Source organism: Podarcis erhardii (assembly GCF_964252035.2).
Source record: "Podarcis erhardii genome assembly, chromosome: 7".
Taxonomy (NCBI): domain Eukaryota; kingdom Metazoa; phylum Chordata; class Lepidosauria; order Squamata; family Lacertidae; genus Podarcis; species Podarcis erhardii.
In genome coordinates, this window is record NC_138511.1 from 55560645 (window position 1) to 55587864 (window position 27220).

General features: G+C 43.3%; 1 protein-coding gene and 1 long non-coding RNA gene across 3 annotated transcripts in view; one reads left to right on the forward strand and one right to left on the reverse strand.

Moving 5' to 3' along the window:
• Positions 1 to 311: 311 nt before the first annotated feature.
• The window catches only part of WTIP (WT1 interacting protein), a 57708-nt gene continuing 30799 nt past the window's right edge, over positions 312 to 27220 (reverse strand). Inside the window, exons 3-8 of one of the 2 annotated variants that reach the window (XM_081872196.1) lie at positions 21514 to 21581; positions 9353 to 9415; positions 8644 to 8774; positions 6987 to 7038; positions 5615 to 5683; positions 312 to 4995 (exon numbers count right to left, since the gene is read on the reverse strand). In XM_081872196.1, coding sequence (XP_081728322.1) covers positions 4843 to 4995; positions 5615 to 5683; positions 6987 to 7038; positions 8644 to 8774; positions 9353 to 9415; positions 21514 to 21581 — 536 coding nt within the window. In that variant the 3' untranslated portion in view covers positions 312 to 4842. Of the gene's footprint in view, positions 4996 to 5614; positions 5684 to 6986; positions 7039 to 8643; positions 8775 to 9352; positions 9416 to 21509; positions 21582 to 27220 lie in introns of those variants that run through there. The other variant, XR_014158967.1, reaches the window with a different exon arrangement.
• On the forward strand, positions 22596 to 26062 carry LOC309347550. Its single transcript, XR_014158974.1, has 3 exons — positions 22596 to 22662; positions 23192 to 23293; positions 25872 to 26062. It is a non-coding gene; the product is annotated as an uncharacterized lncRNA (long non-coding RNA).

Genomic DNA, 27220 nt, shown 5'->3' on the forward strand with positions numbered 1-27220 from the left:
ACTGGAAAGTGGCCACTGTAACCCTTTAAAAAACAAAACAAAACCACTGGCACATTTAAAAGTGTACAAAGGACAGCTGTTGGAGGGGTGTGTGTGGATTTGTGGGTAAGAAAAGGCTTGTACCATCTTTTCCCCATCTCTTCCACTTTAAATGCCCTGCTTCCTGATGCAGCTTTGCCATTTATTTGTTTTTAAAAAAATAAAAGTTAAATGACAAAATAAAAAGGTGTTGGAGCAGCATGGCATGAAACACGCAGTATGTTCCCATAACCAATAAATTCCTTCTAGGTAACACACTATAAAATCAGAAGTAACTACAAAAATGTCTTTATTGGAAAAAAAAGCAGATTATAACATCTAAGGTTAAATGAAATTCTGACTTTTAATATTAAAATAACTTAGGACGATAGCAAGCAGCTTCTTTAGATAAATAAATCTACATTTCCCAACTTTAATTCTTCAACAATCAAGGAAACCAAATGACAAGACAAAAACCTGGCAAGTCAATCTATGTACTAACTAAAAGGCCGAAGGTTTTAGAATGATATATACAAACAAGGTTAAACTAACATATTTGCAGCATGTAAACTAGACACGATATACAAATTGGGCATTTAATATATTTCCTACAAAATAAAAATCAACATTGGTCCAAGTTCTTGGAAAAAAAACTATATTCTTTTAAAGAAAATGAAAATAATTCTCAAGAAAAAAACTTAATTTAAGTCAAATTATATACTCTAGTTATGGCATTAGTTGCATGATGAATCACAAACTTTCCTCAGGGCATGAGAAAGCAGCTTTTGTGTGCCTTCTTCGAGCTTTGGTTTAAATTCTTGGACTTCTTGAATTTCTGAATTTCAGAATGTGCACCCTCTATTTTTAAGCAATTCTCTTTTCAGTCAAATTCAAAACTACTTTGGTCTTTCCTTTGGAACCTTATAATTTTAAGGGATATGGTGGAACTTCCAAGTAGGCTGTTCTTTTGCATTTTCCAACAAGAGAGAAATGTGGAAGGCAAAATTCCTGCTTTTTTCATTAATGCAAAGACTAAGCAATGAAACTGAAAGTAGAAAGAATAGGAAAAATCACCAATAAATATTATGGCACAAATGAAAGAAGTGTTCCATCCCTGTTAAATAAGAATTCTCTCGAAGCAAACATAAAAAAGCTGCCTCAAACTCTTTGTCCCTCTAATCCAGCCTTCTGGTGCCCTCCAGATATTGGACCCTAACTCCCATCTGAAGGGCACCAGGTTGGCAAAGGCTATTCTAGTTCAGTGTTGCTTCCTGACTGGCAGGAATTCTGCAGAGACACAGGGAGACACAGGCCTTTTGCATCACTTGCTACCTGTTCCTTTCAACTGGAGAAGTCTGGGACTGCCTGCACACTGAGCTATGCGCACCCCCCAAAAACAACAACTTGAAGGGAGTTTCTTTTTATACTTTCCAAGGAAAAGAGGTAAAACGTTTCACTCTAATTTCAGTGCACACCATTTCAGAGTCGCTGTGGGAAGCTTTCTGGATGCTTTCTTCTTAACAAAAAATAATTAAGGAAATCTAAACAAGCTCTGTTTTTCAAAACGGAAAGAAAAAAGTTGGCAAGACACAGCCCACTGAGCCGTGATCAAATTCCGCTTTCTGTGGAAAAACAGTTTATGGAAAATGACTGCATTCTGGACAGGGCAAACTTGGTCTTGCTAGAAATAAAAAGGTTCAGCATCTATACAACAATACGGAACTGCGTAAAAAAAAGAAAAGAAAAAAAAAGACCCGAAACATTTTTAACAAGTGAAATTAAATACTCCATTCCAACGGATGTCAGTTTAGAACAGTAAAAACAGTAGTGTATGTACATAGTGCGGATGTTGTGCTATTCACTGAAAATTAAGGCAGGAATATGAATTCAAAGGTTTGCCACTAATATGGTCAAGGCACTGGGTAATACAGACTTCCCTGACTTGGCGGCCTTCAGATGTTCTAGACTGCAACTCCCATTGTGGTTATAGGGTGGGAAGAGAGGAAGAGAGTTAAACGTAAATGATGGAAGGAGTTTGGTTTTAGGTGGACCGGCCCCAATCCAGAGAATCACAGGAGAAGAGCATGCACAATGTTGAGCGTTCAGCAGGGATAACCAACACAAATGCTGTTGGGCTACAATTCCCACCAGCTCAGCTTAGTATGGCCAATGTTCAGGGATGATGAGAGTTGTAGTCCAACAGCATCTGAAGGTACTTCAATGGCTACCTCTGATGTTCCGAGAAACAAAGCATGCTGTACAAGGGATCCAAATACGACAAGCATCCATCATTCCAGGTTGTGGCATGTACTAGCCTCCACACCCCATGAAACAAGCTGGGCCCACTGGATCAAGACTGTTGTTTCCAACACCAAGAGGGCCCAAGCATTATCCTGCATCAGTTCAAAAAGGCAGCATTTCTTCCTTGCTGGAGAGAGAACAGGTATATTTTTAATCCATTATACTTTATAATCTAAAAAGGGGGCAAAATCTCAAAACTGTTCCTTTGCCATTTATTTTTTCTCTGTATAATTCCAGCAAAACAGTTTGGTACCTTCCTTGACTGATGCCTTTTAGGTTTTGTTGGAATAGAACTTCCATCAACTCCAGCCAGAGCAGACGTGGTGTGTGAAGCCTGCTTTGAGGGGTTCGGTTTGGTTTGCTTTCAAAGTATAACACTGATGTTCTGTTGGCTGTTGTGGCTGACAGCTTGAAAACGAAAGGATCAGATTCTTAGTTTTGCTGAAATTACTGGAGCATACAACTGTTTACAACAGACAGAAATCTGGCCCCCGCATGTAAATGCTAAAACCAGTTAAAACATGCTTAAGATCGATAAAGTCTTATGAGTCTACAGAGTTCTGGGTGTTTTGTAGGAGCTCAGGCAAAACAGGAAAATATGAACATTTCAAGGAACTCTTTGTGTTTGTTATTAAGTATCGTTTTTACTTCCGCTTGGCCTCCAAGGACATCTCCAAGTAGGTCTGCACATCATAAAATTGTCTCTGGAGAGGCGATGGGTAAAGACTTTCAAGGTGGATTTGGTGCAAATGAAAATTTCAGCATGCCACTGGCAAATCTATCAGTGACTCCCATCTTCCGCCACCCTGTTTTCCAGGGTGACTGGTTCTTGTTACTGAACTGTCCAAACAAGCTGCTCTTGCCAGACATTCTAGGCGATTACACGATGTTTAAATGGCCTTTATTAAATGTGGCATGACCCCACTTCAGCCTGAAAAAAAAGTCGGGTGGGAGGAGGGGAGAGATGGGGCAAATGCCCCTCAGGGCCTCCTTGGAAAACTGCTATGTGCTTGTCAAGGGCCACTTGTTTCCTAATAACCTGAAATCAGTTTGAAAATGCTGGGGATTCAATCATTAAGAATTTGACCTCCAGAGTTGAGCTTATCAAGAGGCAAGCTGTAAAAATCCAGCATGGAGCAAACCAATTCAAAAGGACCTCTCTGGAAAAAGCATGTCTGCCACCTGCAACTGAAACCACACCATAAATCTGCTGCCCTTAAAAACACACACACACAACAAAGGCAACATATAATCTAGCACAATTGCAAAACAAGTAGAATTTTGCATAGTCAGGAGGACTTAAGTTATTAGCTGAAATTGAGAGACACTGACCAAAGACACTTACCAAAACAGAAACAAAAAACACACACCAGAATTTGAGGACCTGGGAAGCCACCCCTAGTGGCTGTTTATCTGCCACTAATAAGCAGGCAGTGATGTCCAGAGTGCCAGGGCCAAGTCACTGTGAGGAAAGACATATTAAAACAGGAGACTCTCATTCCTTCGTTGCCTCTTATTAGGCTCGAATGAGCAAGGGAGCATCACAAGGCAGGGCGGGAACATCTCAGCTCTTAGGCAGCCTTTCAGGTTTCTGCATCCCATCACATCAGCCTTCCTCCCAGATGTTTTAGACTACAACTCCCATTAGTCCCTGCCAGCACACCAATAGTACTATTATAAGCAACTATGCCCATAACTATATAGCTGCCTGCCAGCTCAAGGAGGCTATGAAGTCTCAACCTGCCCTGCAGTCTTGGACTATGTTGTAACTGGATCTGGCCTGCATCCCTAAACTGGTAAAATAATGGGCACCAGAACTCCCACACAAGGGATCCCAAACATCTAAGAAACCCCCTGCAAAAATGCTTGTTACATCGATGATTCCTCAGTGGGTTCAGTTCATATAATATTCTACAAAGAGCTTCTTCCACATCTCTCTTGTTGGCACTGTATGAAAGCACCATGGCCTAAGACAATGAATTTCTCCCCCACAGAACAACTTCTTTCTCTTAAGTTATGTTTAAATCTGACCATGACTAAAAAACAAAACAAAACCCAATCCTCTCCTGCAACCACCACCCAGACCCTCATATTGTGAGGTCATTTCTCAAAACGCCTCAAGCCAAGATGCAATGAGACCCAGCATAAAAATGTAGCATTTATCCGCTTTCTCCTGCAGCACTGCTGCAAGCGGTTAAGATTCTTGCAGGGACCCAAACTACAATGGGACAAAACTATGACGAACAGATGGCCCTGCCTAGCATAGCACAGAAAACAACACTTCCCGCTGCACTTTTACAGTTACATCCACGTGGTGCATCATTTTTCAAGTACCCAGTGTCTTGGGAGGAATTATTTAGGCACACACTCTGAGAGGCGCACCTCTCTTTTCAGTCTCAGAAGCAATAAATAAACTTGGCTGCTTTGTCTCTTAAAAGAAGAACTGACAAGTCATCTGTGGAAATCTTCTCCCGCCAACAACGGCCTCCCTCCTGGTTGCAATTTGATGGGGTGAGAAACACCTCAGAGTTCTGTAATGTGCATTGGGTATCCAGGGGGAGGGTGGGGTGGCACTGTCATACTGAGGCGCCTGATGTGACAACCATGGCAAAGCAAGTGCCCCTCTAAAGGATAACAACGGCGGCCTTCTTCGTCATTGAGCTGGAGTCCACAGTCCTAAGAGGAACAAGAGTATGCACATGTTAGACAGCTGGGAGAAACTCCTAATGAAAAGAATCACATTTAGGCAGCCCTCACCAACCTGGTGGCCCTCCAGGTGTTTTGGACTACAACTCCCAACAGCGCTTGCTGGCTTGTGGCATGGATACTCGAGGGGATGCTTCTCCCACATCAACCATGCACCAAGCTCTATCTCATAGTCCCTTCTCCAGATTCTCCTGCCACCTAAAGGGTGGAAGCAGTGCACAGAGCCTTTTCAGTGGTGGCTCCCAGCTTCTGGAACTCTCTCCAGGGAAGCTCACCAGGCCCTATCTTAATGTTTAAGTGACTGGCAAAACTGCCCATTTCGGTTCCTCAGCCTTTTATCCTTTGATGAATTTTTGCTGCTGCTTCCAGTGCTGCATTTTACTGCTGTAAAGTATTTTCCTGATATAGATTGCTGTTTAATTGTGTTTTAGGAGCTATTGTAAAGCACCCTGACATGTTTTCTAATCGAAATACTGTAAAAATAAAAATGGCGGGTGGGTAGGGCACAAGCGCCAAGTTAGAGAAGGCTGGCTTAGACCAAGGCCAAAGAGCCTGCCTTATTCAGCACCAGAGAAGCTCCAAGGTTTACCTCACAATGGTAACACTCCACGTGGTAATCCCTGTCCATCGACACCACCCGGATGGTCTCCTCGGAACCCTGATTTGAGGAAGGTAACAAGTAAGGTATGGCAGCATTCTATAATTTCCCCCTCAATGGAAATAGGCCCTCAGGGAATCCCCTCCCCATTTTTATTTTTTATTTTTGCAACTTAACAAGAAAATGTCTCTCTACTTCACCCACTCTTTGCTTCATTTGGGGAGGGGGTTTCTGGACGCTGGCTCTAGTGGAAGCAGAATTGTTCCATTTTATTCCATTCTTCTGTCAGGCAAGGATAATTCCTTGCAAAATTCAGTGTACAACTTAAGGCTGAGGTGCAGATTCCCCCCCCCCCGCAGAATTAGAGCTTTGTTGGGGCACTCAAGAGAGAAGAAGGGAGGGGCCCATACACCTGCAGATTGTAAAGAAAATGGGACCTACAGCTACACACATCTGGACAGGAGCAAATACTAGAGTTTCGGGGTGAGTGGGGAGAGGAGCTCTGTGCCATGCAGATATTTTATCTGCTGGTCTAGGGAAAGGTTATCATACTGTTTCACATGTTTCACCTAACTGAACCACCTAACAGTTTGTGTCCAGTACGTTGCTGACTCTTTGCCAATGACCCAGGAGTGGCTTTTAGAGAAAAATGGAATGGATGTTGCTGTGGTTGACTACTATCCAGGTGCACTTACTTAGGCTGCAAACATTTACTGTTAGCCAGAAAAGCATGTCAGGACCTTGTAGTCAACACATTCGACATCACCAGTAATAAGCAATTCTGTTCAGCACATTGTATTCGTTTGCACAACCACATAACAAACAAAAAAAACCTCAACGGATATTCTCTGGCTGTCAGTTGTAGCTGGGGGCTTTTTGCTTCAGACAATTTGATATGCTTATGGAGGTGAGTAGCTAAATCTCATGGAGGAAGAGGGCGCATTTTTTGTTTAAAGAACAGACCCCTGCCAAACAGTTCCAAAGTCAGCCTGAGTTGAGATGTGGTTAGAACATCAGGTCTGTAGACAATGTATTTTATTTGCAGTCCAGAAGGGAGCAGATCCACCTTAAAAGGCTGTATAATCTCTGCCGTGAACAGGCAGATGGATTTTACTAGAAACCTTGCTAACCTACCTTTGAGTGAGTCAGAGAAGGGGATGTGGAAGAACCTGCATTTGAGACAACCACATGTCGCTTGCTTCAAAGTAGCCCTAGAATGATCTCATCATCTTCACTGTATATGTGCGAGCATCTTAATTCTATGTCAGCAAAGTTCAAACAACACTTTTAAAGTATTGCCTTCTTAGTAAATTTAAGGAGGCATAGGGAAGGCTGCAAAGTATATGCAAATGGAATACCATACCTGTGCTGGTAAAATGGGCTGGTTACAGGAAGCACATTTTGGTGCAAAAACCCTAGTATGAAAAGAGAAAGTATGTCACACTCTTGTTTAATAAAGAAAGCAAAATAAATTTAAGAGAAGGGTGGGAGAATATGACAGCATTTTAACTACAGCTAAAGTTTGGGGTCCCTATAGCAGAAGTCTTGCTCAAGCAGTCTTCTCTTTTGGCTCAAGTCCCAAATACCCGGTTGAGGAGGCACCCTTTCCCTTATTAGTAAATTCACAATGTATCATCACTAAGAGCAAGCAGAATTTCTCAACCTGTAAGCAGGTGTTAGGCCTTCCAGATGTTGTTGAACTACAACTCCCATCAGCCCCTGCAAGCATGGCCAATGAGCAAGGAAGATGGAGGTTGTAGTTCAGTAACACCTGGAGGGTCAGAGGTTTCCCACACCTGTTTCAGGGGCTGGCATTCTAAACTTTTATGAGGCACTGGGTTCAATAGTTTAAACTGGCCTCCCCCAACCAAGATTCTATTGGCTACAACACCCATCAGCCCAAGCACCATATGGCCATACTAGCTGGGGCTGCTGAGAGTTATATTCTAAGACATCTGGAGGACCCCAACTTAGAGTAGGCTGGCTAGGAACGTAACAGACTGCTGGATCAGGCTGTTTTTGGAGTGGTCAACCAGGACCCAGCCACCAGTAGCCTTAACCTCCATTAATTGGCCAGTCCTCTTTTAAAAACTATTCAAGTTGATGGTCATTACTGCATCTTGAGGGAATAGGGGTGGAACTTCATAATTTAACTATGTATTATGGGAGGCAATGTTTCATTTTATCTGTCCCAAGTCTTCCAACACTCTGCTTCATTGGGCGTTCCCAAAAGTTCTAGTGTTGTGAGAGAGGGAGAAAAACTTTAACCACTTTCTCTACACCACACATAATATTATACACCTCTAGTATGCCTTTTCTTACATGCCTTTTCTCTAAACTAAAAAGCCCCAAATATTTTAATTAACACACACACATTGGAAGAGGTGGGGAAACCTCTGGTTTGGAAGGGGTAAACTTGGCTCACCTGGTGTTTGGCAGTTTCCCCCAAACCACACAAAACCTGCCCCGCAACTGACACTGCATGTGTTCTTTCTCAGCAGAGACTGAAAGGAGATTGTACAGAGCCCCCCAGGGAGCCCCAACTTTGGAGGTCTGATACATCAAGCCCTTCAAAGACCACTGATGCTTTGCCTCCTCTTTGGCACTGTAAAAAAGCCCTTTAAAACTGGAGCAGCCAGATGCTATTGGACTACAACTCCCATCATCCCTGACCACTGGGCCATGGTGGCTGGGCATTGTAGTCCAATAACATCTGGAGGATATCATGTTGGCTCTCCCTAATTTAAAAGGGTGCACTCAAGGCTCAGGACACCTCCTTGTTTAATGCCAGCCTGGCATTCAAGAGCATCTGCTGGAATGTGCAAAATTATTGCAAGGCCTTCTCTCCCTTCGCCCCATTTACTCCCTGGTATTTGAATTTGATTTAACACTGGATGATGCTTTCTTCTCAGTGCCGTTTTGCAATACCTGAAAGCAACAATCAGCCCTTCCTCATCTCATGCACAGTCCGTCCCCCCTCTTCCTCGTCCCCCCCAACATACAAGGTTCTGCGTTCTCACGTGTGATAGTCTTTCACACAGTAAATATTGTTCTCCACATCTACAGTGAACGGGACGCCATCTAGACATTCATTGCAGACCACACAGCGGAAACAGCCAGGATGGTAGGACTTCCCCAAGGCCTGCAAAATCTGGAAAAGAAACAAAGACAGCCCCAAAATCAATTCTCATTCCCTTGGAGGTATATTACCTACACAACAGCTACTACGAAATGGGTTGGCATTTGGGGAAAGAGAAGCAACACAGTGGTGAAACATCTGCTTACTATGCAGAAGATCCTAGGTTCAGTCCCTGACATTACCAGGTAGAGCTGGTGGTGTTCCCTGTCTAACCAAGTCACTGCCAGCCAGTGTTGGCCATACTGAGTTAGACCAATGGTCTGATTCAGTATAAACACAGCTTGCTGTGTTGTTTCCCTGCTTTCATTGAGCTCTTCACAGTGACCCCAAGGTCTCTTTTCTAGTCAGTTACTGCAAGCTAAGACTCCATCACTTAATAGGTGAAGTCTCTCCTCTCACCACCTCCGCCAAAATCCCAACAACATGAAGGCACCTTACTCTATCTTGAAGTATTGTTGGCATTTCAGGAAGGAAAGGAAATTTCTTAAGGTGTGTATACATGTTTGGGTGGAGGGGAAGTAAAAGAGGGGAATAGAAACCACACACCCCCACCTAATATTATTGTACATTTTAGAAGCCTCTCTTCTTACCATTTCCATTATGAGGTGTCCACAAATGAAGCACTTGTCCGCAGTTTGCTGGAAACCTGAATACTGTTCAAGAAAGAAAGGGAGGGAAAAGGAAAGATGGTTACTTGCTTCCTTCCTCTCTCTTGCTTGTTTTGTTTTACCTCCCAAAGCTCCCCACTCCAACAATAAGGTAAGCCAGCCAAATCTTGAAGGGCAACTGCCAATCTGGAAACATGGATGCAAAAGAAGAAGAAGAGTTTGGATTTGATATCCCACTTTATCACTACCTGAAGGAGTCTCAAAGCGGCTAACATTCTCCTTTCCCTTCCTCCCCCACAACAAACACTCTGTGAGGTGAGTGGGGCTGAGAGACTTCAAAGAAGTGTGACTGGCCCAAGGTCACCCAGCAGCTGCATGTGGAGGAGCAGGGAAGCGAACCCGGTCCCCCAGATTACGAGTCTACCGCTCTTAACCACTACACCACTAAACACTCTAAATACCTCTAAACACTCATCTTCAGAAGGAGAATAATTATTCTGAGATTCTGCAAGCAGAAATTGACCCTTAATGCAGAATTATGATATTGAAAAAGCAAGTTTTTGGTACTTTTGCTTAAGGGGTTTCTTTGAAAACACACAGGAGGTAACTCCAAAGGTAGCTGATATAGCTTGGAAATGAAGAAGAGATGGGCAGCAACACTTTTACATTAATAGATTATACATAATAAATACATTGCACACACACAAAAAAGGATAGACTGACAGTAACATATAATGAACTAATAAAACTGAGCATCCTTGAGTTAAATTCAGCAGAGTAAAATGGTGGTGGTGAAACAAAAACAGTGGCTGGTCAAACTGTACCTAATAAGTGTTTATGGTTGCATCCTTGCCATGGCCGTTGTTCCAGGGCAGATTTTACAAGCAGATTATCATTTGATAGATAGATAGATAGATAGATAGATAGATAGATAGATAGATAGATAGACAGACAGACAGACAGACAGACAGACAGATAATAGTTGTAACTGTATTTTCTCAAAACTTTTTGAGAAAAAGGAATGAGAAATATTTTAAAAAGAGACAAACATCCCAACAAGAAGCTTGCAGGAGATACAGAATGTTGACATTTGGCCAAGGAATTAGCTTGCTGATGTCTCTGACAACTTACAGTAAGCATCTTGGAGGAGGAAGAGGAAGAGTATCAGGTCCCTGGTATTTTTCTTGTTATTAAAAAAAATCTCCCCTCCCTATGTCACTTGATAATGTTTCCAGCTAACGGAAAGAGGGTGGGATTAACCATTTTTGCTTTTGCACTCATATCCCACAATTTTACAATAGCAAGTACCAGGTATGTTGAGTGGCAGGTAGCAAAGCCTGATCCCTCTTGCCACACAGCACAGGAAGGCCTTGAGATGGAGAAGAAAACAGGGGCCCTTTCCCTTCCCTTGAACACTCTCCCTCTCTTTGGAAGGCTTGTCCGGCATCATCAGGCTCCTTTCCAGGCTGCCTGGAACCCCAAACAGGAGTACTTCCCATATGGGGTGAGGATATGTTTTGTTGCAATTGAAATGGTAGAGTTTAGTTGCAGAAAATGAGAGAGGCTAGTTAAAGACAAGAGATTACATTTTCTCAGCCTCCCTCAAAATGTAAACATACATTTGTAAGCAGCGTGTGCCAGACAAGTGCTTTGAACACCAAAATGACCGACCCACCACAACCTCTGTGAAATTCCAGCCAGCTAATCTTTAAACACTTATTTGCTAGGGGATGGACTTTACCTCACCTTCCTTCAGTCCAATGTAAATATGATGCCACACGACTGCCCTCTTCTCCCATGCAAAAGGGGTGCTCCACTATTGGCACAGCACTACCCTTTCAATAATGCACTGGTCTAACTTAAGCCACCACTTAGTTCGGCATTTGATTATATGAACCAATTTGGGGCTATTGCAGGGATCACTTCTGTGGGGTGTGGGTGTTGAAGTGTATCCTGTAGATAAGACATGGAACACAGTACAAGGGCAGGAAAAGAAGTGAACTTGTCTAGACCACGTCAAATGGCCTTGAAAGCATGGTGGAGGCAGGGGTGTGAGGCCATGTGTCTAGTCAGTGTGCATACAGGGGTGTGTGGGTCTAGGTGCTTGCATGCACACACTAACACATACAAAAATGCAGGAGGTGAATGCAAAAGAAGAGCAGCTACTTTAAAATAAACTACAACAAGCCGGATTTCAACAAACAAATTCACTTAAAGACCCCACAAATCTTTTAAAAATTGCAGCAAATAAAAATTGCTTTTGACCTAAAGCTGATTTTGGATCCAAGATTCTACATAGGTTGCATGCACCTGTGTTTTTAAGGGAATAATTATTCCTTAGTATTCGTTTTTATTCTTTATTACTCTGTTGCTTCTCTGCACTGTATTCGGTGCCATTTTGGTTTTTTTGCACACGCTGCACCAGGCTAAACATGCCCAACTCCCTTAACTATTCCTGAAACCAAGATTTATGAGGAATGGTTGAGGGAGTTGGATATGTTCAGCCTGGAAAAGAGGAATCTGAGAGGAGATATTCCAGCCATCTTCAAATATCTAAAGGGCTGTCACATGGAAGATCAAGCAAGGTTGTTTTCTCCTGCTCTGGAGGCTAGAACCCAAACCAATGACAAGAAAGGAGATCCTGAATAAACATCAGGAAGAACTTTATGACAATAAGAACTATTCAACAGTGAAGCAGACTCTATTGGGAGGTGGTCGACTCTCCTTCCTTGGAGGTTTTTAAGCAGAGGCTGGATGACCATCTGTCATGGATGCTTTAGCTGAGATTCCTGCATTACAGGGGGCTGGATTCTACAATTCCATGAACTAATCCCAAATTATGTTATCAAAAGTAAATTAAGCAAGTAGTTTTGAATGCCTACTTGCTTATTCTAGATACATAACTGTGGCTGTAACTCTTATATATGTGGCCTTGTTATGGAGAATGGATTTAAAAACAAAGACAGATCTAGACCAGATCTATTTAGTCCATAGCTGTCAAGTGTCCCTTATTTGAAGGGACAGTCCCTTATTCCAGGGTCATGTCCCGCTGCTGTCCCTTATTGATGGATGTCCCTTAAATGATGTCCCTTAAATTTCAAAGGAAGCAGCTCCTCTCCCTCCCTCCCTCCCTCCCTGCCGGCCAGGGAGGAGGGAGGCTCCAACTGTGTTGCTTGGCTGTGTTGCTCACCCAATAAGAAGTCTAAGAATGACTGGGGGGTGGAGCTTGCATGCCTTGTGTGTGGCTAGTTAATGCAAGCTGAGGATTTTTTTGAATGCTGGACGCCATTTTGTTGCACATGCTGCTGCAAACTTTGCAGTGCAAAGCCAGGCCGGGGAGTCATCTTAAGTTGAGGCTGCATTGGCCTTGTGGTGCATGTGATTCAGATTCTATTCAGTTGAACCTCTGGTTACAAAGTTAGTTGGACAGTGTTCTCAGAGCTACCAGCATGGGTTTGACCAGACTGCAGGAAGACTGGAGTGCCTGGAACAGGTGAGGCTGCAGGTCGCTTATTTTCAAGGCTGCTGGTCCCTTATTTTCAAATCTGTAAGTTGACAGCTATGATTTAGTCTTACATGCTAAAATGGATGTAGTCTTCTTCCTACCAAGGAACTTGGGAGTGTTTGGCCTCATGACATCTTTGCAAGTTAGCCAGGGAAGCTGTTCTTTTTGAAAAGTGCGCCAGAATTCAAGACTGCAGTGCGCAGGGATTTAACTCAAATCCAATATCCGGGGGTGGGGAGAGCATGCTTGGCAGCTGTGGGGTGCCTATCGGCAGGTGAGGCCCAACAAACTTTTCCATAGCCCAGCATGAACTGAGTAACCAGGGTGCTCTGGGGGCCCTCAGCAGATGAGTCCATTGAAAAGGTTTCCCTGAAAAATTGAAAGCAATAATGCACAACTGTCCTACACTTTTAAGGAATCATCAAGATCTTCTCTGCTGTCTTCCCTTCTTGCTTTGCTCTCCTCCTTTTTATCCCACCAGGAAAATGAAGCACTAGCCTCCAGAAGGCATGGGCTTCTGGCTATAGCGGTGACCATCTGGCCAGCATGTTTCATGAGGCCATGACCTCAGGGCTGAAGAGGAACAGGTGGGAAGGGCAGACGGCAAAGGATTATCAATGGTGTAAGCCTAGCTAATTCTCCAAGCCTGTCACTGTGAATTTAACTGAACCATCTGGCTGTCATTTGATAAGAAAGGCAAAGGACCATTTATTGATTAATAGGGGACAGAACTCCTGAAGAATCAAATGGCCTTGGAGGCAGGTTGAAATCATTTATGGTCCCTGGATGGCCATAAATTATGCTATTTAGTGGAGAAAAGAGGGAAGCTGATACAAAATCTATTTTCTATGTGACTAAACCAATTGCATTAAGCCCATATTTTGTGTTTAATGGAATAATTGAGTTTGTAAAAGGAGGGGGAAGGAGGGGAAAGTTGTTTGTAAGAGATGATTTTCCCACTTAAGAAAATAGCCACAAATTCAACAACTGTTTTGGGATTTTCTGCCGTGTTCTGGATTTAATACCCATCTCCCTGCTGTGTACCCATTTGGTGGCTAGAGGAAGGCTCAGCTGTCAGAGCTGACTGGAAGGACACCTCCAATCAAACAAACTCTGAATAGCCTATCATGGGGGGGGGGCCCTTTGGATTGGTGTGTTAGGCTGTAAGCCACTCAGGCAACAATGTTACTAAGCAACATTATACAAATCTGATGGATGGATGGATGGATGGATTTCCTATCACTGTTTTGAAATTTAGCCTTGAATATATACGTACTAATTTTGAACACACTGTATTTTAAACAGACTAAAAAGAATCTGATAAGAGTTTATACGTGAAATGAACACAGGGCATCTAATCGTCTAATATTAAAACAGACTCAATATAAAATACACAGAAGACATACTCCTTCCCTCTACATTTTGTGAATGAACTGTTTATGGGTGTTTTGTTTTTGTTTTTTAAATTGAATTATTCATCTATTAAATGTTGGGGATTAGTGATTAGTGATGCATCCTTGTGTATTGTTGTATATTGGAGTGGGTTGTTGTGTAAGTTAATGTTGATTGTTGAATAAAGTTTATTTTAAAAGCAAAACAAAGGAGAGAACACAATCATGGATTTTCATACATTTAGTAAAGAACAGAAAAGGCAGAGGCTAGAAAGAGAAATATCTTAACCTCAGGATTTCCTCTGAGAAAATGCTCTAGAACACCCTTTCAGTTCATGATCATGCAACCTTTGTACCTCCTTGCCTGGGGTTCTAGATCAGCCCCCACCCCAACCAGGTGCCCTGTAGATATTCTGAACTGCTACTCCCTAGGCCAGAACTACCAATTTGGACTACAACTGCCTACAGCTCCAGCTGGAATAGCTGTGATGCTGGAGTTGATGGAAGGGGTAGTTCAAAAGAGCTGGAGGACACCAGGCTGGGGAAGATGATCTAGACCAGGGGTCAGCCAACTTTTTCAGCAGGGGGCCGGTCCACTGTCCCTCAGACCTTGTGGGGGGCCGGACTATATTTGAACAACGATGAATTCCTATGCCCCACAAATAACCCAGAGAGGCATTTTAAATAAAAGCACACATTCTACTCATGTAAAAACACCAGCAGGCCCCACAAATAACCCAGAGATGCATTTTAAATAAAAGGACACATTCTACTCATGTAAAAACACGCAGATTCCCAGACCGTCCGCAGTCCGGATTTAGAAGGCGATTGGGGCGGATCCGGCCCCCGGGCCTTTGTTTGCCTACCCATGATCTAGAGACCTAAGCCTAAAATGCTCTCCCTCGCTCTCTGTGTGTGATGGCTTGTATAAGCCCCCCAACCCCAAACATCCCACATCTAACAATTGTGAAGTGAAATTTAGAGTGCAAACAATAAACCCTTCTGAGGCTCCTGACGCAGCATAACCACTATTTATTTGAATGGCTTTGTCAGCATTTAAAAGACCTTTGACAAAACCCATAATGACACCACCACACACCTAGCCTAGGATAATGATTCAGATAATGCAGGCTTGCACATGCAAAGTGCTTTCCAATTTAGAACTTCTCACAAGAAAACCCCATGACTGTCTCACTGTTGAGCAGAAATCTCCAATGAGACTTTGCTCCAAAGAATACAGAGAGGCAGCGTCCCCTCAGTCAGCTTACATTTATCAGCATTTCACTCTGTGTTTGGACCTCAATTTTATAAAGGACTGTTTGGTCCAATGTGCAAAAAGCTCTGCTAAAATAATCACAGCTTTGAGTATAAATCCTTCATCATAAAGAGAAACAACTCTCATCTTTTTCAGGCCAGTCTACCTTTTCCTTCATGTGTTTTCTGCATTCTTACAACCAGTGCCCTCCACATTACTTTTTCCCACTTGGACTTTTTGTTTTGTTTTTGCAGTATAGAAAAAAAAATATTATGCTGATTTAACACTGCACAAGTCATCGGCAAGCTCCTCTGTGACTGGAAATTCCCCCTTTATGCTTTTTTTTAAAAAAACGCTTTGATAGGCGGACCTCCCAGTTTTGCCCAGAGGCTAAAGGAACTGAAAATCTAAAAACTGACTACATGGCTGGCTGCTCTCCTGTTATCTACTCCAGCCACAGGGTGCCTCCCCATCTGATCTCTTGCAGTTCCATTTCTTTTGCTTTTCTTTTTGCAGATGAGCTCACTTCTCTTTCTCCTTAGCACTGTTTTACACCCTATGAGGGATTCTTGTTAAATGGGACATAGCAATGTAAAAATAAAATAAAAATTAAGTAGTCCCAAAGAAGGGGAGAGAATACGTAGAATCTTATGAGTTGGAAGGGATCCCAAGGGTCATCTAGTCCAACCCCAATGCAATGCAGGAATCTCAGCTAAAGCATCCGTGACAGATGGCCATCCAACCTCTGTTTAAAAACCTCCAAGGAAGGAGAGTCTACCACCTCTTGTGGGAGTCTGTTCCACTGCCAAACAGCTCTTACTGTCAGAAAGTTTTTCCAAATGTTGTGTCGGAATCTCTTTTCTTGCGGCTTAAAGTTCAAGTCCTACCCTCCAGAGCAGGAGAAAATAAGCATGCTCCCTCCTCCATGTGACAGCCCATAAGTTATTTGAAGATGGCTATCATATCTCCTCCCAGTCTCCCCTCTTCCAAGCTAAACATACCCAGCTCCTTCAAGCGCTCCTCAGAAGGCTTAGTTTCCAGGCCCTTGATCATCTTGGTTGCCCTCCTCTGCACACATTCCAGCTTGTCAACATCCTACTTAAACTATGGTGCCCAGAACTGGACATAGTATTCCAGGTGTGGTCTGACCAAGGTAGAAGAGAGTGCTACTATTACTTCCCTTGATCTGGACACTAAAGCTTCTGTTGATGCAGCCTAGAATAGCATTAGCTTTTTTTGCTGCTACATCACACTGTTGACTCATGTTAAGCTTGTGGCCCATCAAGACCCCTAGATCCTTTTCACATGTACTGCTAGTAAGCCAGGTGTCCCCCATGCTAATTTGTGCATCTGGTTCTTCCTGCCTAAGTGCAGAACCTTACATTTGTCCCTATTGAAATTCATCTTGTTAGCTTGCACCCAGTTCTTCAATCTGTTACGGTCATTTTGAATTCTGATTCTGTCTTCTGTGGCATTAGCTACCCTCCCAGTTTGGTGTCATCTGTAAATTTGATAAGCATCCCAACAACGGGCCCAGGACAGAATCCTGCAGCACCCCACTTGTCACTTTTTTCCAGGATGACGAGGAACCATTAATGAGTTCTCTTTGGGTTTCGTCAGTCAACCAGCTACAAATCCACTTGACATTTACCTCGTTCAACCCACATTTTACCAGCATCCTTGTGAGAATATCATGGGGGACCTTGTCAAAAGCCTTACTGAAATCAAGATTCACTATGTCCACAGCATTTCCCTGAACCACCAAGTTTGGTCTGGAATGACTTATTTTTGAGAAACCTATGCTGGGTTTTAGTAATCACAGCATCATTTGCTAAATCCTCACAGACTGACAGTTGAATTATCTGTTCTAGATCCTTCCCTGGTATCAATGTCAAGCTCACTGGAAGGTAGCTACCTGGGTCTTCCTTTTCCCCCCTTTTTGAAGATGGGGACAACATTTGCATGCCTCCAGTCTGTAGGGACCTCACCTGTTCTCCAAGAATTCTCAAAGATAATAGACAAAGGCTCTGAAATTACATCCACAAGCTCCTTTAGTACCCTTGGATGCAGCTCATCAGGCCCTGGAGATTTGAATCCATTTAAAGTAGCTAGGTGTTCCCTTACTACCTCTTTTCCTATCTTGGGCTGCAGCTCCCTCCTTAAATCATTTATTCTGTTATCACCAGGTTGGACAGGCTTCCTCAAACTTGGCCCTCCAGATGTTTTGAGACTACAATTCCCATCATCCCTGACCACTGGTCCTGCTAGCTAGGGATCATGGGAGTAGTAGGCCAAAAACATCTGGAGGGCTGAGTTTGAGGATGCCTGAGATTGGGCATCGCTTTCCTTTTGGGTGAAGACAGAGGCAAAGAAGGTGTTGAGTAGTTCCGCCTTTTCTCTGTCACCCAATAGCATTTAACATAATGTTGAATTATGTATATCTGTGGCCAACAGGCAAAGTTGGACCTGATCTGTGCACTGTATATTCAGAAAGCCGCAACCTCAACAAGCATGTTTTTTCCTGCATCTACTAGAACTTTAAAAGGAATGTTGACGTATGTAATGATGAAGAGTAGAGGTTTTTGCATGAGTTTGTGTTTTGTATTGTTTTAAATGCAGTAGCTACTTTTCTGGATTTTAATTGCTTTTGATATATTTATTGTCTTGAAACAAATGATTAATGATGATGATGTTAAGAGGGGTGTGGCTGCTATTTGCCTGTAGCTCCTTACCATAACTCCTAATATAACTATAAGAGAATTGACATCACACGGAGGAGCCAGGAAAGTAGTGAACGGCTGGTGTGGAATTTAGCTATAGGTGTGCTTGCGATGAAGACTGACACTGAGCTGGATGGATGGCATGAATTGTTCAGTTGCTTATGAAGCTAAGTGTTTTGCAGTCCGACTTCTGTGAGGGAAGGGAAAGTTGCCAGTTTGACTGCGGCTAAAACCTCACACAAGGGCAGGCTAAGACCAGGAATTGCTCCCATGATGTAGAGATGCCAAGACGCAGCAGGCCCCTGAGACAAGGGGGCAGGCCTGTGGGGTGGGGGTGGGGTGAGAATCCAAATACACTTGCCCAGAACCTCAGAAAGCTAAGATGGCTGGGAGAAGCTGGCCCAAAGGGGCCAGCTGCTTTTTTGTTTTGAAAGACTTCCACCCCAGGCCTCAGACAAGCTCTGCACGGGCCTGCAAGGAGGACACAGAGCAAGGAGTGGACTTGTGTTGAGGAAAAGGGCAGGAGGCCAAAGGGTACTTAGGCAAGAAGTGGCATAAGAAAGAGCAGGCTCTAAAGAAACCACACAGCACTTAAGGTTTAAAAAGGGCTGCTTCTTATGGAGGTTGGGAGAAAGAGACAGGTGTGCTATGGAGGCTCATCCAAAACAGGATGATGCAAGGAAGAGGTGGCTAAGTTTAGATTTGAGCCTTTTATTTAGAATGGGGGCGGGGGTGCTGTCTATTCTCTGGTCCATTCAAAAAAGTTGTCTGGTGGTCAGGTGTGTATTTTGTCATCAAAGGACAGCTCTATGAAAAAGTGGACAATGTGGGCTGCACAGCCACCAAGCACACTGAATCCGGCACAGCTGGGATGTGACTTACAAAAAGCCAAAGAGCTATGTTAGCATACTAGCATACTTCCTCCAAGAGCTGGAGTGGACGCTGCTTGTTGAATTTTGCTGCACTTCTTATACTTCCTGGACAGGGATATATTTACTTTATTTATTATTGCACCGGTATCCCATCTTTTCTCCAAAGATCTCAAGGCAGCAAACACACTTCTCCCTCTCTCCATTTTATCCTCACAACAACCCTGTGAGGCGGGTTAGCTTAAGAGATAGTGGCTGGCCCAAAGTGATCCAGTAGGCTTCACAGCGGGGGGGGGGGGGGGATTTGAACCCTAGTTTCCCAGGTCCTACTCATGAGCTACTTAACACCACCTGAAGCCATGCCAAAAAAACATGATTTCGTTTTTGAGACTTCAACCAATGTGACCCCAGGTATTTCCTCACTCTTCTCTAGAACCATGAAGAAAACTGTTAAGAAAGCTGCTTAAAAACAAAGTACTGTAATATATGAGACTCCGAGGATACCAAAGCATACTACAGAACAATCTACATAGTAACAGAGAACTCAGTTCACCAAATGCTGATCCACAGGCAGCCAAAATATACAGAAGAAGGAATGTATCAATAGGCTTTGGGGAACTCCAATGTTGCCAGACATACAACTTTAGGAGAGGGAAAAAACAATGGGACACCCACCATTGGGTGGGGAATGGGAGTGGCCTGGAAAGGGACGCGGCTGGTGCCCTGAAGTCCACGCTGCAACATTCTGTTGTAGGTCCCACTTGTGATGGACCAATGACAAGAGAGTTTATTGAAGCTCCAATTCTGCAGATATTTCCAATCTCACAGCTTCCAAGTCCAACTTATAATTGGCTGACTACATCTCTCAGACTGTACTGACAACTTAAAATGTAAATGAGATGCAGCTTTTATTCCTAGCATCATGAAAGCCTGGTAATGAGCTCTAGTCCTCCAGCTCCTGCCATGGACCTCACTGCCAGACACTCTGTCTGCTTCAGTACAGTGTGGAAAACATCTCCTCAATCTTTTGCCAGTATCAACAGTGAGTTATTTGGCTTTTCTTTAACCTGGTATTTAAAGGCAAGTGGGTGGAAAGCACCCAAGTTGTTCCTGATTAAAAATAGCAAGCCATATTTCCTTTGCCTCTAATTACGCTGCAATTTATCGACAAAATGGAGGAAGAATGTCTAGTTGGGATTATTTATGAGAGCAAAAGGCAGATGGGATTCTTTTCCCTCTCTAATGAAAGGATGGTCCCCTTGCTGAATGCCAGGCCTGGTCCAACTGCCTAAGCAGCCACAACAGGCAACCACGTTCATATGTAACACTAGCAGCCACGTTCATATGTAACACTAAGCTGATGAGTTGTTCCACATTCAACGAAACAGCAGTTTCTTTTAGCAAAGCATGGCTTGTTTTCCATTGGCCTGTTCTTCACTGCCCACCTGATACCTCAAACACCTTTGCAGCACCCTAATACAGCCATCACCCGTTCCCATCCCAAAGCTGGAAGCAGGATGAGGGCGACACTCAGTCAGTCATAGACTGTTTGCAGACACCAAAGCCAAGAAGCAAGACAAACAATCTTTGTGCTCCAAGTTATCTGTTTGTTTCTGCATTAATAATCCACCAGAAGGCCAAGAGTTACAAGGGACACAAGCACAATTCAGTCAAAAAGAGCAGCAGCAATAATTATAAACACAAAATCCATTAATGGTTGTACAACACACATCTCCTAAAAGGTGACTGGTCTTATTTACCATGATGTTGATTCAGCCCATGTTCTGTGACAGGAGAAAGATAATATTCACTAATCATGTGGTCTACAAAGAGAATAGGGGTGGTGCAGGAGGGTGGCGAGGCTAGGCATTTCCCACTTGGGGGGCCGACTGCTCTCCCATTCCCACTTTGCAAAATAGTATTCAAGAAGATGAGGTGCAGCCTTGCACTGACGGTATAGTGCCCGAGGGCCCCCAAAATGCAGAAACCCAGAATGAAACGGAGGGAGAAGACATTCCAAGGGAGAGGTTGTTGGACTAGCCCAAGGTCAGGATGGCAGATGTGGGGATGTTGCATCATCGCTGAGAGCAGCCTACTCGCCAGATTCTGGAATTCTTGTCATTATTGTTTGCTTTTCTGTATACACCATAATTGCTGCTTAAATAAAACGGTTACTCATCTGTCAATCTGCAAATTTTCCTTTGCTTGTGCTAAGCTCCCCACCGTTGGGGCTCACAGTGATGACAGACAAACGGAAGTTTCACAGGCCTCCCCTTTTGTTATGACTGGCATCCACCCTCCTAACCACAGATGTCTGAGCTGAGGGCTGCCATATTTTGTCATTTCCCGCCCCTGCTCCCCCACTGCCAAAAAAGACACAGAAAGCCCTAAAATCTTACTTACTAGGAAGTCTTCTTCACAGTAGACTTTTCCATTGACGTTGTAGAAGGCTTTCCCTCGTAATCTTCTTCCTGTTAAAAAGATTGCACAGTCAGAGCCATAACACCCCAACTTAGAAGTTGTTAGAAATAAGGAACAGAAATGGAGATGAGTGACAATTTTATGGATGACATTCTCTAGAATATCTTAGGAAAAAAGCCCCAATTAGTGCAACTGCAGAGATAATTTATTCAATGCCGTTGCTTCAGTGGTACCCATGGGGCACTTCCATTTATCTAGGGCAGGGCTCCCCAAACTTTTAGGGCCCAGGAGCACATTTTGACATCAAAGAAACTTTTGTGAGCACAACAAAGTACCAATTTCACAGAAAAGAAATGGGAAATGCTCAGACCTCCCACCACCACCACCAAAGAAAAAGAAAAACCAGGCAAAACCATTCATATACATATTACAAGTAAAACACGGGGGGGGAGCAGGCCCCTCCCCACCTCCAAAACAACATTTCCAATCTAACATGCAAAACACTCACTCAATTTTAGAAATAAAAATTGGGATACAGCAGGGGCCCTTGGCAGGTAACAAGCTCTTGAAGGCATTGGGATGACCACGGGGGTCACATTAGGAACCACAGATCTAGGAAATGATGAAGTCCATTTATTTGGGTTTAAATCACTGCATATTTGGGGATTAATGCATTAGTGAATGATCCTGTTCATTCACCCCCTTATTGCAGAGTCACACAGAGATATCGCTCAGTGTGAACACATCCTTGAAAGTTATTGGTGTTATTAGTAGTGATGATGCGGGGCTTTTGCATTTTTCCACAGAAATGTTTTGTATTTCTCAAAAAAATGTGTTGCTTTGCAAAACTACTTAAGAGCATAATGAATACAATCTCAGCCAAACTCTGCTTTTTTCAAAGATTTAAAACAAGACACTTTCAAAATGACTGCCCCTACCAAGGGTTGGTAAAGATTTTGCACACTTGAAAAATTCCAGATGAATACAACTGTGATATCAAAATATACAGAAAGGGTCAACATACAGGGGACCTTGGTCTCCATCTATGCTTTCTTTTCATCTTTCTCAGGTATTGGGAGAGACACTTCAGTAATCTGCAATGGCTAATGATCAATACAACATAACACGAAAGTAAGATCTTCCAAGGACACGTCTGTTTACATGCCTCGGAGAAAGGCTTGTTTTTTTATTAGTTGTTTTGTAAATTTTTGTTGCTGGATTAAAAAAAATAATAATCTCAAGACAAACAACAGAAGCAGTGGATGTGTAAACTAAAACCCCAAATACACGTAATCTAAAACATTATAATCTATGCAACTGCTCCTGAGCCTGTACTTTAGAAAGACACAGAAAAGCTTCTGGGTCTGCAACTGCCCCCTTTCTCCAACACCCACCACAAGCAAGGGAGGCAGGAAAGGAGGGCTCCCCCCCCTTTCTTGAGATGACACAGAAGCCCTAATTTTGCATCCAAGTGCAACAGCTTCCAAAAGCCTTTTGTTGTCATCTTGTACTCTGCAATCCTCTGCCAACTATCACAGAAGCCACTGGAATTTGGGCTACATCAAAGACTATTTTCAGGGGCAGGGGGGGGGGAGAAGGGAGATGGAAGGGCTGGCTTTGGCATCCCTCTCACTCACTTAAAAATGGCTCCTTTTCCCAGGCTCTGCCATGCCCTTCAGCACGAACAGCTTGTACTAGCTTGTTCAGAATCTACACCCATATGGAGGCCAGCAGCGAGCAAGAGCTAACCTGCAAGTCAATGGTAAAAGAAAGAAAGAAATTTTGGGGTAGGATGGGGGAGTAACCTATTTTGTTTTGTTCTTTTTAATGCACAAAGGTGACATGCTTGCATCAGGCATTAATTAACTTGGAAGAACCACGGACACCCCAGATTTCACAATCAAGAGATAATTCAGACATTTGTCAGATGCATGGGCTTTGACACAGGAAGTAAATTAAACTTCTGATGAGAAGTCTCAGTGTTTGCATCCTCTCCCACCATTGACATTAGGGTTCAAACAGCTCCTTGGAGCCAGGGACCCATCCTTGTACACTTATGCCAGCCTTCCCCAACCTGATGCCCTCCAGATGTTTTGGACTACAACTGCCTAGCTAGGGGTGGTTGCCAGGAGCCCCATGGAGACATCCTGGTGGGATTGGTCAGAAGGGGAGGAAGAATGGGGCAAGGATGTAGAAGGAGATTCTCCCTTCTTTCTACAGCTTCAATTTACTGAAACTCACACTCATACATTCTGAATGAAAAAAAGAACAACCCAGTCAGAATCTCTGAATGAACATTCTCCCTTGATGAAAAAGTGAAGGAAGTGGAATCAACCCAGCCCTTGCCAACCTGCCACTGTCCAGATGTTCCAAAACATCTGGAGGGCACCAGGTTGGCAAATTCTGTCTCAGCCAATCCTTTTGCCTAAAAGGAATTCATGCAGTTGACTAAAATTAAGGCATCTAATAAACAAGACAGAACAGGTATTTCTGCCAGTGGATTTTTACTTTAAAACTTTAGGAATTGAAGCTGAAGACACCTATTCCATTCACTGTACAGTTGGCTACATGCTGGCAATAAAAAGAATTTTAATCCATAACAGAACATGTAAAGAGGGGAGGAAGAGTTTGCTGCTCACTCTCCTGATGCAAAATAGGTATTTGCTGGTGTCTATGATTAAGGGGTCTGGAAATCTCCAAGGCCATATCAGTATAATGGAGCAGGAAGTATGCAGTCTTTTAAGGAAACTGGCAGGTTCTTTATGTTCTCAGCCTACAAAGCAAGTTTCTAACCCACATGGGATTCAGAGAAAAATCTGAGAATGTAAGTTGTTGGGTTTTTTTGCTGATAAAAAACCATGCACAACTGAAAACAGAGAATTTTTGTGGTCTGGCTTTCTAAATACATGCCCTGGGTTCCTAGACCATCCTGCCCTGATTCCATTCCCCTCACTTTTCCATAACTTTCAATACTTTTTTGAGTGTCTTCCAGGAAATCCCCACTAAACTCCTACACCTGGGGAAAAAGGTAAAATGGCCCTCCATAGAAGGCTGCTAGAGCAATTCATCTGCAAATTGCATGAAGCACACATATATGAAGTACGTTAATGCAGATTTTCTCAATTTGCATGAGACACCCTAGATGGTAGGATGGTGGGTACTTCGTACTGTCCTAAAGCCTCCAGGTGTCAAATTCAGTTTTAGAAGTTCAAATTCAGAAGTTTAGAAGAAGTTCAGCAGCTTGGTCTCAATACTTGCCCTGGAAACAAGTCCACAAAAGAGTCCACAAGAGTCTTATCATAGGTGAGCAAGTATTTATAAGTGTATCTTCAAAGATCTCAAAACAATTCCTTGTCACAATACACTGTCTGCCACTATCAGAGCCTAAATCTGTCAGGAATTCTGTGAAAGTGGTAATTTTCACCAGGAATTTCTACAACTGCAGAATTGCCTCTTTATAAGGCAGATGCCACAAACCTGCAGCAGTCTCCTAGCAAGGGATATAGTGTTACAACATGAAATACATTTTCCCTTACTCTTTGCAGCAGGATTTTCTTGGGACCTTCACCTCAGGAGTATTTCCCTAACACAAGGCTTCCTTCCTTCCTCCTCTTGTGGTTTTACCTGGATAGAACCCTCTGGCACAGCAACCTGGTTGGACTAGTTTTTAGAAATGCCCAGGATGTGGCTCTCCATTTCACACCTGCCCATGCACTTGGAGAACAATAGCTCATTTTGCAATGCCAGGCTGCAAAATTCCATTCAAGTCTGGCACAGGCAAAGAGGGATCCTTATAGGACTATTAAGAAGTGCTTTAAAAATGCATTCAGTGTGCTGTTAAATCATGAGTTGCTCATCACATACAACAGCTTATTAAGAGGCAAAAATGTGTAATTATCAGGCATGGGACTATGGTTATAGCTGCCCCGTTGGGGACTCAGGACTTTATCATCTGGAAGGTTAGAAGCATTCATCAGCTGTTGAACAACAGAGGGACCCACATTCCAAATCACATCTGCAGCAACAAAGCAGCCCCACTCTCCTTTCACCAAGATGCAGTGCAGTAGTAAATGCAAAAACATCTGAAGGGCCCCAGCTTTAGGATGACTTAGGGTACCCCTAGTGTGGTGTATGGGTTAAAGTGTCAAACTTTACCCTGGGAGCCCAGGGTAAAAAACCCAACTCAGCTATGAATCTCACTGGTAGTCTGGTAGCAACACCTCAACACCTTCCACATGCATCAGGAGGATTTCGGGAATCACACGGCAGAGCAGAATTTCCAAAAAAGATATGCTCTCCCAAGCCCACATTCCCAACATGTTCACACTCTTTTGTTTCAGCAACGTCTACACTGGCTTGGTAATGTTCACAGAATGGAAGATGGCAGGATCCCCAAGGAAATGCTCCACAGGGAACACCAGGCCCATTGGTAGAACAACTCCGTGATACAAAGATGCCTGCAAACATGACATGAAGGCTGGCAATATCAACCCCGCCATGTGAGAATCCCTTGCAGACAACTGCAGGGCTTGAAAACGTCAAGCTGTGTATCTATAGCAGTGAGCAGTTATAGAGGAATGACCGCTGGGAGGAACACGGATGGAAGAATTTCCATGGTGCATCGTCAGCAGCACAACCGGTCACCTTCATTTGTCTCAGCGGCAACAAAACATGTCTCTCTCACATCAGTCTCTACAGGCACAGCAACCTTTGACTTCATCTCCAAAGGCGTAATCCTCCATTGTCTCCCAAGACAGATGGATGCCAACCAAGAATTTTAGTTTCTGCTGACTCTTCCTCTCCTCCTCCCAACTTTCTAGATCTGAACATGAAAGTAGTGGGAGGAGGGAATCAAACGCCATTCTCCTTCCAAAATAAGTGTATTTGCTTTCAATCCCATGAATTTTAAGGGTGTCTGAGTAAGCCCTTTAGGATGCAGACAGAATTCAAAGTATTTCAGTAATGGTTCATATAGGGAGGATATTCCCAGCATTCCTTACTCCTTTAACCTCAGGAATAACATTTTTTGAGTGTGGGAAAGAAAAGTAAGAGGATTCTCGTGTTGCCTCTGGTCCTCCAGGGTGAGCCCAGACAGGAAACTGCGGCCCTAACAGGCTTCATAAGATGACTAAGGAAATTCCATGCCCTACACAAAGAATCAAACCAACTTCGTTCCACATTTGAGACTTCTGTAGGGAACCTTTCAAGCATCTCTCCAGATCTGGAAGGCTGAGGAGACCTCCTTTGGGTGGCTTCACAGCGCAGGAAGATAAATCAGGAGTTGCTACTCTCTAGCATATTTACACAACCACCACATGTTGATCAGGGTTCCCTCTACCTCGTGGCACTTCCAGAATAAATTACACCTTTTTAAAATAAATTTTCACTAATTTGCTGGGTGTCAAGTACACCAGTACATCATCTTTTGTAGGTTTTCCTTAATAAGATATCAGGCAGAGAAATTCATGGTTTCCCCCCATAATTTTTCCAATGAGGACAATTCTATGTTGTAACCAATATCTATGGCCCATTTTGTCATTGTCACCTTTACCATCTCATCTTTGGTCTCCCACTCCAGTAGCAGTTTATAAATTTTCAAGATTAATTTATTACCCTTTCCTATTGCATTTTTTTCAAATTCTGAACTCATTTCTGCAAATACCTTTTCCTTATTGTCTCTTTTATATAA